Raw genomic sequence first — 14,014 nt, 5'->3', positions numbered from 1 at the left:
AGGGTAACCCAGCCCCTTCTCAAAAAACATTAAACATTGCGGTTTAAAAACCTGTATATCTGCTTTTCATAAAAGCTGTCAGTATGTTTGTTGTGTAACCACTGACCCCGTGATAAGTTCCACACTTGTTACGTCAAATACAGTATCGAGAAAGCGCGCCCTCTACTGTCCGGCTGCCGCCTGCATACAGTACAGAACACTCAACAACAGACCCCTTTATGGGGAAAGATCACAGTTACTGTTAGGCATGATACTAAAAAACCCAAGTTACATGGATGACTCTTCTGGAAACCAGCATGCAGCGATCTATGGCTTCATTCATACTAGAGAGCCCAACTCAGCTGGGCTGGCCTGGTTACGCATTCACTATAGCTTCTGAGACAGTGGCGGGAATGACGCTGCGAGTTTGTTTCGATCCGTGCCGGTACAGTATGGTTCGGATCGGCTCTGTAGTGTGTAAAGCCACTATCTGCCATCTGTTTGCCCATTGCACCATGGAGCAGTCTTCTTAGCCTCGAGAAGAACAACAATCAATGCATTTTTAAGTGAGAGTCCAAGCAACCCATAACCACCGTTATTATCAGACAAGCAAGCAATCATCTTTTCACAAGGTAAGCCGGCTGTGTTGTACTGATAACACTCATTCGAAGTGATTGCTTTTTTGGGGGGAAAAATGACGTTTTTCATTTACTTTTAAGTTAAAAGCAGAACAAAGGAGAATCATCACTAGCCATATTACTATTTCCTGGTGGCCAGTCAAAGCCTAAGAGACAATAATCAGTATTTTTTTTTAAACAGCAATATGGCTTATATTTGCTTTTAACTCTTCCAAACTAAAAATCAAGTTAATGCACAGTTTCTTCTATTAGGAGCTGACATGAACGCTGACACTAGGTATCACGTGATTGATAGTTCATAGCCCATCCTAAGAAAAGGAATCTAAAACAACCACACTGATCATTTAGAGTCGAGACGAAATAATACTTTTCACTTCAACCACCGCCATAAGCCTCACACATACGTCACGCAAGGGAATTAGCAAAAAAAGCTACTAGTTCTAGTTAAGGCAGGTTGTTTAGCCACATCTGCTAAAGCTAGCACATTGTCTGAAGAAACATTCAACACCCGTCCCAAACGGTACTCACTGCACCACGAAACATCACACACCTGGGCAGTGGACATTCCCCACGGCAGAGACAATCAGGATCACGGACATGCCCGTATAAGGAGCGCGTCCGGAGAACAATCTAAGAACTTAGGGTTACTTTTTGGGGAATCCTCAGTAAAAAACAAAACAAATCTGACCCACCGTGTTAGTGAACATATTTGTAGATTGCACATCGACTCATGATATGTGAGCAACATAGTGGGGCAGCGTACAACTGCTACTAACAAAAAAAAACATCTAAATATTATATGTCCAAATCGCATATAATAGTATACAGTTGGTCAGTGGCTGCTCCATGGTGCAATGTCGTCAAGAAAACTGTAGGCATGGAAACCATAGAGAATACTACTGCAGTTGTTAAGACTACAGGGTTTTTTTCATTGCCAAATAGTGAGATCTCTGCACAGGGCATACATTTCATTACGTCTACAGTGCCTTTCAGAATGGAACTGGAGTCCCACGCCTCGGTGGCATGTGAACGCTGTATAGCAGCAATTACAACCCACGTTTCATATTCTAAGACTGCGTGATACTAGCATTTACCAAGATGCTTGTTACCGTCAAGAAGGACAAAGGAACTACAAATATGATCGCTGTTTTAACTTGTTTTTTGCAGCCCGATTTCTCACTTCCTTGCAACTGACGTTGTGATTAAAAAAGAAAAAAAAAAGACATCCCCTCAAAAAAAAGCAGCCTGGAGAAATCCCATAGCCAGGCGTTTACAGTATGGGAATGTGGGGGGGGGGGGGGGGGGCATGGGACACAAGGTGTGTGTGTTCCACTGAGTCTGTGTCTGTTAGCAGAGAAGAGGGAGAGGGGTGCTGGAGCTGCACGTGTAGCGGTGGGGTTCTGGTGGTGAGGGAGAGTCTGAGGGGGTCGGGGGGTGTGTGTGTGTGTGTGTGTGTGTGTGTTCTGGATGTGCTAAGGGAATATCCTCAAGTTGAGGGAGGGGCGCGGGGGGGGGGGGGGGGGGTTGTGGTGTTGTATGGGAGCGCTCCACTCCCCGGGGAGGGAGGGAGGGAGGGTTTGCGTGTTGGAATGGGGGCAGCTGTCAGTGCTTCTCCTGTAGCTGGGAATGATGCAGCGATGGAAGGTGATGGTGTCTCTCTCTCTCTCTCTCTCTCTGGATCTGGACCTCAGACAGGGTCCCTGGGATCACAGGGGCATCAGCCGAGTGGTGTGGAAGAGGAGTGGGTTCAGGTCCTCTGCGTGGACAGCCCGGTGAAGGGAGGGCTCCGAGGCACTCCGCTCGATTTTTGGCAACAGGTCCTGGACCTGCTCGATGCATACCAGGATCTGGGGGAGGCACACAGGATGTTAATCATGTTATGAAAAAACTCACTTTCTCAGCGCTCGTCTCTGACGACCCTACTAACCAGGGTTCGACAGTGCGACTGTTTTGGTCGCATTTGCGAGTGAATATATTTCTGTGCGACTTGGAAATACATTCAATCGCACCAGTGCGACAAAAAACCGAAAGTTTTTTTTTTTTTTTTTTTCCTAACACCAGGGGAGCCACCCCTCCTAAATTTCGTTGTTTGGTACCTGTACTATAGCAATGACAATAAAGACCATTCATTCATTCATACTGTGAGAGCCTCTGTGTCCCTGAGTAAGAGATCATGGGGATCATGTCCCTCATGATCACAAGTGACCATAGGAGATAAATCACTGAACTTGTCAACATATTAACTTCGGGACCTGCAGCCAAAGACAATCACAGAAGCCAGGTAGGCTTACCTGTGTATGCTGCATATTAATGGCTGCTATACGGTTTGCATATTCACTGCTGTTTGGCTGATTGATTACTGAGTTGGTTTTGGAGTGCTGGCATTAACCTGGTTGGGCAGACTCGGAGCTGTGTTGTCTAGATGCTGTCAAATAAGGAATCTCCGCTTTGTCTCTTTGATTGATTGATTGATTGAGTTTATTCATGGTTCGACAGTAAGCAGTAATCCAAGGGATGACATGTGAAAGTGTGAACACCTATTTCCAACATGGTCCTTTGATATTAACATACAAAGTCTATCTCCGTTTAGAATGATAAGGTTCTATCTCCGTTTAGAATGATAAGGTTCTATCTCCGTTTAGAATGATAAGGTTCTATCTCCGTTTAGAATGAGAAGGTTCTATCTCCGTTTAGAATGATAAGGTTCTATCTCCGTTTAGAATAAGGTTCTATCTCCGTTTAGAATGATAAGGTTCTATCTCCGTTTAGAATGATAAGGTTCTATCTCCGTTTAGAATGAGAAGGTTCTATCTCCGTTTAGAATGATAAGGTTCTATCTCCGTTTAGAATGAGAAGGTTCTATCTCCGTTTAGAATGATAAGGTTCTATCTCCGCTTAGGGCAGTTCAGAGATATTGAGCGTCAAAGTTTTTACATTCCATTATGTTCTGTGAGATGGAACCTTTGTATTTTATGAATTACTAACTCAAAAATGTAAACATTTAAAAATAACACCACACAGGCATTAATAAACACCTACAGTGTCAAGAGCCGGTTATGATAATTCTGATATGTTATGATTATGATAATTTGTTGTCGTCATACGAAAATTGCGCAATTTTCATTGTGCTACTGAAATTCTTGGTGTGCTACTAAATTTTTTGACATGGTAGCACAGTGCTACCTGGGGAAAAGGTAAGCGTCAAACCCTGCTACTAACACAGAAACGATTCGGTCTGTCTTTTTTTGTGGGCTGCGTGTTTGGGAAAAAACAACATGTGATTTGTGATTCAACAAGCTATTCAGGTTGGCCGCCTCCGCCTAGGCAGGGGGGGGTCTCGTTGGGCGCGGCGTTGAACATTTCCCCCGCCGTACATTCGTACATTCGAAGGGAAACTGATCATTTCTGATAATTTCAATGGTTTTGGATTCCTTGTTTTGGGGGATATTTGGGTTTTAATTTTATTCCCACGGGAATGGTGTATTTTTCCGCCACGCTGCCACACAGGATCTGCAGATAACCACTGATGGCTTCCTGACCCGTGTGTATCCACATGTCACTTTGGAACGCAAGGTCTGGTGATTACCATTCACATGGTTTATGCATTCCTTGATTTGTGGGGAACGCTGGGATATTTAGTTTTTAATTTTAATTCCCCCTTGTGTTTTTTCGCTGCTTCCGCACAGCGAACCGCTGACAATTCCCCAACCCCGGGAAACAGCCCGTCCAGAAAAGGACAAACAAATGCGTTTAAGAGGCTGGAATTAACATCTGGGTGGTATTTTCAGCAAAAAAATAAATAATGTTTTGGCGACCCCAGGGACATACATTAACTTGTGGAAAAAGAGCATAATAGGTTTCCTTTAAGGATAAATCATCTTTGAAAATGTGAAGACGTTCTATCAGATAGCATTGCATGCATCATTCGTTTTTCCACTGAAACATTTTGTACGATGGAAACATTTTAAACAAAGTGAGACCCATCATCACAGCGAATGACATCATGAGACACAGATACCTCATAGAAAACTGGTGTGTTATTCACGATGGTGAACAGACTGCAGAAGGATCTGCTGTTGTTGCACTCTCACCTGTGGGAAGAGGGGCCTCTCATCGCGTTTGAACTTCAGACAGTCGATGATGAGCCTCTTCATGGACTTAGGTGAGGTACTAGACAGCTTACTGAGGTCTGGAGACAAGTAGCCACGCCCAACCATGAAGATTATCTGGAAACAAACACCAGTTGGTTAACCTCTGACTGCAGCTTATGTTGTTATGTACAAGGTTTTGAGTGTGAATTCAGTTAAAAATCATTCATTAAAAAGGTATAGTTCACCCAAATGACAAAATCACATAATTTGGTTGAAAGAAGCCTATGGACAAGGACAGAATTCAATCCGCACTTTGGGTTCTGTTTATCTGGTCAAATGTTAGGCCCGAATCATCTCAGTATGGGATTTCATCATTTGGGTGAACTACCTCTTTAACTTGACAGAGAACAATAAACATCCATGTAGTGTATTCCTGCAACGCATTATTGTGTGTTGTACACGGCCATGTGGGATCAATACAGTAAAAAACAAGATACAGTATCAAAGCGAGCTGGGAGAATGACCCTGAGTAGTCGTTAACACGCATCTTAGCAGCACAACGTATCCCACATTTCCTTCCAGAGAGCTGTCCCCCTCCAGCCTGCCCTGGCTCCCTCCTCCCCACAGATCTGACAGGACTGGGAAGGCCTAATAGAGAAGACCTGCTGGAGCTACCACGGCTTACAAGCCCAGTCCTTTCAGATCTGTGAGGGAGAACCAGAGTTGTAGAGGGTCTGTAGGGGGAGAACCAGAGTTGTAGAGGGGTCTGTAGGGGGAGAACCAGAGTTGTAGGAGGAGAACCAGAGTTGTAGGGGGTCTGTAGGGGAGAACCAGAGTTGTAGGGGGTCTGTAGGGGAGAACCAGAGTTGTAGAGGGTCTGTAGGGGAGAACCAGAGTTGTAGGGGGTCTGTAGGGGAGAACCAGAGTTGTAGGGGGTCTGTAGGGGAGAACCAGAGATGTAGGGGGTCTGTAGGGGAGAACCAGAGTTGTAGGGGGTCTGTAGGGGAGAACCAGAGATGTAGGGGGTCTGTAGGGGAGAACCAGAGTTGTAGAGGGTCTGTAGGGGGAGAACCAGAGTTGTAGAGGGTCTGTAGGGGGAGAACCAGAGTTGTAGAGGGTCTGTAGGGGGAGAACCAGAGTTGTAGGGGGTCTGTAGGGGAGAACCAGAGTTGTAGGGGGTCTGTAGGGGAGAACCAGAGTTGTAGGGGGTCTGTAGGGGAGAACCAGAGTTGTAGAGGGTCTGTAGGGGAGAACCAGAGTTGTAGGGGGTCTGTAGGGGAGAACCAGAGTTGTAGAGGGTCTGTAGGGGAGAACCAGAGTTGTAGGGGGTCTGTAGGGGGAGAACCAGAGTTATGTACATGAGTAAACAGTGTGGCTTGCTCACCTGGTCTCGGTTGTTGATTTGACAGTAAGGCAGAGTCCCTGACATGAGCTCAAACAGAACCACTCCGTAGCCGTACACGTCAGACTGGAACGTGTACGGGTTGGTGTCCTGCATTCTGATCACTTCAGGGGCCTGCGAGCGAGCGAGAGAGACACACACACACACACACACACACACACACACACACACACACAGTAGAACAATCAATCGAGGTCCGCCGCATAATGTGACACGGAAACACAGTCTAACAGTCTATGTAATGAGAGACATCTGCATTGAGGAAAAGCCCTACCTACATGTTAGACCCTGAACACATCTGGAAAACCACTACACATAAGCTGCCTTCAAGTGCTCCTCAGAAATAGGAAACTGCATCTCGTGGGCCTCTGAGGACTCCCCACTCTAAGTGATCAGAGAACGAGCCTACAGGGAGCCGGGGGTGTCTGAGGAGTCACTTGAATGCACCGATAGACACACTATTATGCACTTCTTAACTTGCCATCTTAAGTCTTAATTAAGACGCACCGCCAGGTTAAGACCTACCGCCACCCTTATTATGCGCTTCATACGCGCTACTGCTATTATGCAGGTGTCCCTAGGCGCCCACACATAAGACGTAAGACTCCCGTGCATATATTACTCATTGTGGGAGTGTTCATATGTTAATGAAGTGCGTTAGGCGCCCCTGCTATTATGCGATCTGAGTTTGCGCCTAGCGCTAAGAAGTGGTTTGAAAAGTTCTTAGGCGCTAGACTTCATGCACGTTTTCAAACACGAGCGCGCCTGCTCGTTTTGCGCATGCATGTGGGCTCGGGGAGGATTTCGCGCCGTTCCAAAGATTGCGAACTGACGAGCCTTGACCTCATGCACGAGCTTGTTACTTTCTTCTGCAGAGAAGCGCGCTGACCTCCTTCTTAGGACTTCCATAATAGCATAGCGCTAATGACTTAACGCAGCCGGTTCTTAAAGGGAATGGCACCTGGCACGCTGATTGGGTTGATTGAGAAGACGCCCAAAACACACCCATGACTAATTTCTGGGCTTAGCGCCGGGTTTTAGGCGCCCACTACCGCACGCATAATAGCAAAGTGGCCTTGACCACGCCTCCACGTCTTAAGTTTAGATCTACCGCCTCGTCTTATTGCTTAAGACTTATGAAGTGCATAATAGGGCCCACAGGGTTCCCACACCTCCTGAAACATCCAATTCAAGCACCTTTCAAGGACTTTCAAGACTCAATTCCCTCAAATTCAAGGACACAACACGGCATCGTTTGAGACAGATCTAGATATGAATGTATATAATAGGAACTATCCGCTCACAGACAACAATTAAAAAGTGAGGCTTGAATGTGTGAACACTAGATGGTCTCTTGCCTTCTCTACCACAGCACAGCAAAACAATATATTGTGAAATATGTGTAAAGTTAAGCAATACAGAGACTTATTTACTAGTTGACAAGCTAAGTAAAAAAAAAAAGGAATATATATATATATTTTTTTTTTAGAGAGAGGGGAATTCAAGCACTTTCAATGACCCATGTCTATTTTCAAAAACTTTTAAGACCTTGATTTCTTTTTCTCAAATTCACAAACTTTCAAGGATTTCAAGGACCCGTGGGAACCCTGGACACAGTACAGACGGGACAGACCCAGACAGACGCATGGCGCTACCACACGGCTACGTCTGGTCTGGACAGCGGGCTGACTGTCTTACTCACCATCCACAGAATGGAGCCGCTGGGCTGTTCTACCTGCTGGGAGCCGCTCCAGCGGGACTTCACAGTGGCCAGGCCAAAGTCCCCGATCTTCACCGTCCAGCCCTCATGGAGGAAGATGTCTGACATGGGAGTTAAGGAACGGGGAGGGGGGGCTCGAGTAGTGGTACACGTTTGAATACATTTAAAAAATAAATAATGATCATAATAATAATTGTTCATGCATCACATAAACAAGATTTGAAAAATAAAAAGTATGACATATTTCACAGCCAAACAGATCAAAAGGTCACACACAAAAACACTTGTGGTTAGCTGCTGAGAACAGAGCAACGTGTGAAAGGTGTGGAAACGTCCCCAGTGTTGCTGTGTGGTTACTGTTTACTGGCACAGAGGAACCACAGACCCATGATCACCGCTGAACATTTCAAGCACAACTCTAACGAAGTGCCATTCTGCTCGTCACAAGTAAACACCCTGCACAGTGAGAGAGGATACTGTTGGACTTCAGGTCTCGATGAATTATATTCTTGGCATGAAGATAACTGGAGGAAAGGGGAGAGAGAAACATTTTTTAAAATGTATTCACGTAAATCCAACCAAAGCACAATTTTTAAAAAAGAACACGCCTGATTCATCTCAAAATACTGTAAATCAAGTCATGAGTCTTTTCAGAGAATTTTTGATTATTTAGGCATTATTTAGCATTTAAAACATGCTAATTTAGGGTATAGTCAGTCAACAGAACCAGATAGTGTCTGTCCTTGTCCACAGACTCATGTCAGGGTAAGAAATCTGAATGTTATTTTGTAATTTGGGTGAACTGTCCCTTTTTCACGATACGCCAGCGACACGTGTCGACTCCAAAATCTATTCTGGGCCCTTACTCCATGCCCTGCGCGGTCTGCCTGGCTACGTCGATGCGGCGCATGGTTTCGAACTTGGTCTCGGAGACGTGCAGATGGCGGTACAGGCTGCTACCCTCGCACCACTGGGTGATTATGGCGAAGTTGGGCTTAGTCATGAAGCCCATGAACAGCAGAATGTTGACGTGGCGTGTCTTCCTGCAGAGGGAGGGAGGGAGGGAGGGCAACGAGACAGGACAACATTAGTCACCCAGGCTCCAAACCGTCACTTATCTCACCCACAATTCCATCACCGCACGCTGGGAACAGTTCTAGCACATTTGCGGTTGCTCATGGTTACAGGATACATATTAGAAGACATTCAGAGGGGGGGGGTTCGGTAGCAGCGAGCTTCCACTCATTTGTCGTTTCGTCAAACGATTGACGGACTAGTTGACGACTCACCGCAAGACTTGCATTTCGTTTTTAAACGCCTGCAGCTGCTCAGGTGTGGGCTCCGTCACTTTGAGGATCTTGATAGCGACGTCCCCGTGCCACTTCCCCTTGAACACGGTCCCGAAGGAGCCGGCGCCTATCCTCTTCTGGATGGTGACCTCCCGCGAGTGGACCTCCCAGTAGTAACTAGAGTCTCTATAGCCGCCACGGTGCTGGAACACAACAACACCTGGACGTCAAACACTGTCCTGAAAAAAAGACGGACGACGTATGGTCAAGGGTTTACGGGGGGTTGTGGATATCCTTACCACTTTCTTTTTGTCATCGGACGAGGAGGGCTTCCTCTCCTTGTGCTCTGAGGGGGACTTGGGGGGTCTCCTGCCAGGGGAGCCCAGGGAGGGGGGGCTGGTGGAGGGCTTGGGGGAGGGTTCAGGGCCTGAGACACAACACAGACAACAGCCAGTGAGGAGTCATTTAGCCATGATTAAAAATAAAAAAAACATAGCTAAGAGTGTTTGTGAAAAATTAATCATGTAAATACTGAAAGAATGAATAAGAAAATAAATCTCACCTATTGTATTGTTCATTTTTAATAACGCCTCCTAAAAGAAAGAGACATGACATAACCGTTTAACCACAGAATCATAACACACAACGGGTCGCTTCCATTGCAGTGACACAACCCCTTCCTTTACTCCCTCCATCCAATCGACTTTCTTCAAGTGAACCCTATCCAGCTGAAGAGGGGAAGGTTTCAAACACGAATAAAAAACGCTAGAATTGGATAACTTACTTATACTAACTTACTTAGCTATACACATCGCAAAGAGATACACTGTACTTTAACATGTATAGCAAGCTACTTACATTTCCAGGTGCTTTGCCAGGCATCTTTGAATTGCATTGAAAATGTGGGAGGAAGAGGCGGGTTGAATAAATTGCTATGAATTGTGGGATACCATTAATGTCTACGGGATATTTTTTGTTGGCTATTGGTTGGCTAAGGATTGGCCTCCCCCTCGCTAGCAACAGAATGGAATCTCTGCAATCTTGAAGCAAATATATTTAGTGGAGCGGACTAACCTAACCCTAAGTGTAGTGTAATACTACTAATGTGATAGTAATAATGAGGTGTGGAAGAGGCCTCTCACCTCTATGATGCTGGTCCCGGCGGGGCCCACGGTGCTGACCATGTGGACGTTGGGGGTGGAGGTGGACCGATGCCTCTGCAGGGACTGACCGTCTGCTCCTGGCAGGGGGAACCGGAAGGCCGAGGTGGGGGACAGGAGGCCGTGTCTGAGAGGCGCGTCAGGACAGGTCGGGTCAGGACAGGTAGACATGAACACAGATCAGAATCACATCAGAGTGATTGCTGCGGGTGACTTCCAAGACAATATATCAAAATGCTCCCCCCCCGCCCCCCTTGAGACTTTCTAATATCTAGTTTCAGAAAGAGCAACCGTATTTAGTTTCTGTGCTGATCCCATCACGTAGAACAGGGGGCTTACCCAGCAGGATCTGGGGTTAAGGCTACGTCGCTCTGGGATATGGAGTTGTCAGGCAACAGTATGGAGATTTGAGGGTATTCATCTGGGCAAGGATGGGGCACACACCTGGACGCAAGTGACAGTACACGTATAGGTACAGCACACGCATGAGAGCACACAATGCTGACGGAATGACAGAATGTAACACGAGACACTGAGGTGTGTGTCCAACAAGGCTTTCTGTTAGCCAATGGCCAACAGTCTGAAAAGGTAGCGTTCAAGGTCTAAACTGCCAATACAAACAATGATGTGATGATGTGTGCCTCTGAGCACAACAGCAAGAATAGTTGAATGATATTGGGTGTGAATATCGCCCGTATGTTGCCATGGTAATCATTATAAAACTATCCACTGACGAATGCCGGTAACAAATTGGAACGTTCATCTAAATGTGCGCAACTGTATCTTGCTGCTAGAAGGGAACACACTTGGCCACAAAAGCCTTCTTGAACGCACCTCTCGCGACAAACATATAACAAGGGGGGTCATGTATCTGAAAACAACATGAGGGGGATCTGAATATTCTAATAACAACAAAAATACAGACTCGTACACACCATTGTCCAACCTTGAACAAAATCCTGGTGGCATGCCAATGCCCTTGATAGACTCACCTTTTCGTCATGGTGTCCATGTCCACACATACCGTGGGGACCTTGCTGCTGCAGTGCTGATGGAACTTGTAGCCACACGTCTGACACCTGAAGCCGTTGAACAGAAACTTGTGGCAGAAGTCACAGTAGGCCAACTTGAAGAAGGTTTTCCGTACCTGTGAAGATAACAGGTAAAAAAATGTTTGCTTTCAAGTGCTATCGGCAGAAGTTTCATTTCAATTCGGAAAAACTTTATTTAGGCTATCCCACAAGGGGCAACAAAGAAGCAAAAAAAAAATCTCCTCCAACCACTGGAAAATTAAGTGTTTGTACAACATTTTGCAACAGTGACTTACAAAGTTGTGCATGGTGAGGGGGACGTCGTCCAACACCTCGACCAGCAGCTCTTCTCCTACCAGCGGGGTGATGTCAGTGTTCCATTCGGTCAGCCTCTTGCGACTATGGAGAGACAGGGATACATAAGGAGAGGAGGAAAAATACACCCCTCACAAACAACAGGCTAGCATTAACTAACACTGGTGGAGCCCATTATGTGTTGTACTCACACCCCTCACAAGACATGAGTGAGCCTTATACATGACAGTACAAACACCACTACTAATATATTAGAATGAGGCATTTAAGGACACAGAGTGATATACTCAAGGGGATTAATGTTGCAGGAGCATGATGCTAGTAAGAAAGATCACCCTTCAGAGAGTTACACACTAGCACACACTATTGACTGACACACTTACCCTTCTAGGAGCCGAAAAACGGCGCAGCAGTCCTGACTCAGTCCTCTCACTTTCAGGGCTTTATCCAGACTGTCATAAACGGTCTGCCCAGCGCGAACAGTGACCTGAGGATATTCGTAGTAGATCATATTATGTGTGAACAAAGATGAGCCGCAAGATGACATTCAGCAATTTACAACTAGGGTGTGCAAGTACCTACTTGCGGAGAAAAGAGCGCTACTTTCACATGATCAAATACAGTAAATGTCAAGGACATAATTAAGACATGTAGGAAAAACCATTTTCTCGGAGGAAGAAAAAAATAAGTGACGGGAACAGGCACCAGCTGGGGCATGTAACGCCAACTGTCTGCTGATGACTTAGTCATTAGGAAGTTGTGAATTATGAGAAAGCCCGTTAAGAGCACTTTGGCTTGTGAGAGAGGTGATAAACGACTCCGCTTGAACTCAGAAGTGATTGGAGTGTCTTACCACCGTCCTCTGTTTGTTGGGGAGGTAGACTCTGATGGTGCCCCCGCCCCGGGGCACATCCTCTGGACTGGTCTCCCCCGAGGAGGAGCAGGAGGAGGAGGTGGAGGACATGATGGGAGGCAGGAGGAGCAGGACTGAGACACTTCAACTGTACGACAGCTTCATGCACTGGGGAACTGAGCCCTTTACCTGGAACCTGAAATGAGCACACACGTACAGCCCACATCACAGCAACTTTAGATTTATTCTTGTGAAATAAGTTCCATATTTCAAATTCATACCTGCTTGCTCAAGCCGATGAAAACCATTGTGTGGTGTCAAGCCTTTGCATTTTCATAGGTTTTCGTAGTCAATTGTCTCCATGGAATTGCCCATGTGAAATTTGCAGTGTGCCCAAGGTTTGAAATCAAACAGGTCTAACCTTGAATTTAATGTCAGTGCATTTTTATCATTAACTAAAATCAATGGCACACGGTGGCAGACCTTGTTGTTGGTATGGTGTACGTACCACACTAGTACCAGATATGGAGGTAAACAACAGGTAGGGCTTAAATAAGCAAAAGAGTCTAGTTTTACACAGACATAGTGGTAAGTGTGTCAGTGACAACCACTGCAAAACACTTTGCCAGACGTACTTACATAGCTATAACAAAAAAAAGACCTAGTTATATTGTACTTAGTTGAACGTTTTACAATGACCCATTTGTATTCGGCCACTAGCTCTGCTACTCTGACACTTCACCAGCCTGTTAGCCAGCTAGATGTAGCAGCTTTATGTAGAACATCTCATTACAGATAGATACTTTACCTTGGTGGAGTTGGGAACAATTGTTGACTTCTATGCAAGACACGACTAGATGCTGGTGTGTCTCAGTCCTTAGACCTGAACAGCCACTAGCTCGTCAGCTGCCTGTCTGGGCAAGGAAGCTAGCTAGCTTAGCTTAGCATACTAGCAGGATTTGGCTGCTTAGCAACACGACATGTCGACATGTTTAAGGCCGTTAGTCCCAGTGGTCAACTGATGCCTGTTTAGGATTCACATCAGTTTGATGGAATGACATTATATACATGACCACGTCGACGAGGCTGAGGTAGAACTCGTTTCTTATTTCCTGTCAGAGGTTTTCTGTGTCGCTTCGTGAGGCGCAGAGGGATTAGCTGTTAGCTAGGAGGAGGGCTACCGAGCTGTTGGCTTAGCTGTGCTTCTCCTGTCTTATTCTAACTGACTAAAACCTTGTTTGACTCTGACCTGAAGAATAAAAACACCCCACTGCTTTGTTCAACATAAACGACAACATCAAAGTGAGCCGTCTATTTAAGGATTTATCGCAATTTCGGTTCTGGAATAATCTTACCTGCCGCCGCCATCTTGAATTCTCTCAATCTGAAGTTGATCTGTCAAGAGTTTCTGGGAGCTCTGTGTTGCCAGATTTCATTGACACTTTCCAGCCCAATCAGAGCCAAAATCCCGCCCATAATATTACAAAGTAGACACATTTAGGTGGGGTATGAAAACAGTATTGTATGAAAACAGAC

The 14,014-nt window shown here is 45.8% G+C and overlaps 1 protein-coding gene across 1 annotated transcript; it reads right to left on the bottom strand.

Moving 5' to 3' along the window:
• Nucleotides 1–2,017: 2,017 nt before the first annotated feature.
• Nucleotides 2,018–12,589, bottom strand: araf (A-Raf proto-oncogene, serine/threonine kinase; the record flags this gene model as incomplete). Its single annotated transcript, XM_080532745.1, has 15 exons — nt 2,018–2,464; nt 4,709–4,843; nt 6,093–6,224; nt 7,813–7,931; nt 8,308–8,354; nt 8,697–8,873; nt 9,120–9,322; nt 9,419–9,546; nt 9,682–9,712; nt 10,262–10,406; nt 10,619–10,723; nt 11,272–11,426; nt 11,607–11,709; nt 12,009–12,112; nt 12,479–12,589. The coding sequence occupies 15 exons, from the start codon at nt 12,587–12,589 to the stop codon at nt 2,324–2,326; spliced, it is 1,836 nt and encodes a 611-aa protein (XP_080388871.1). The 3' UTR covers nt 2,018–2,323.
• Between the last annotated feature and the right edge of the window lie 1,425 nt (nt 12,590–14,014).

This window comes from Nansenia antarctica (genome assembly GCF_963989245.1).
Source record: "Nansenia antarctica genome assembly, chromosome: 5".
In the NCBI taxonomy this organism is placed as follows: Eukaryota; Metazoa; Chordata; class Actinopteri; order Argentiniformes; family Microstomatidae; genus Nansenia; species Nansenia antarctica.
This window is presented reverse-complemented; position numbering and strand designations above follow the sequence as displayed.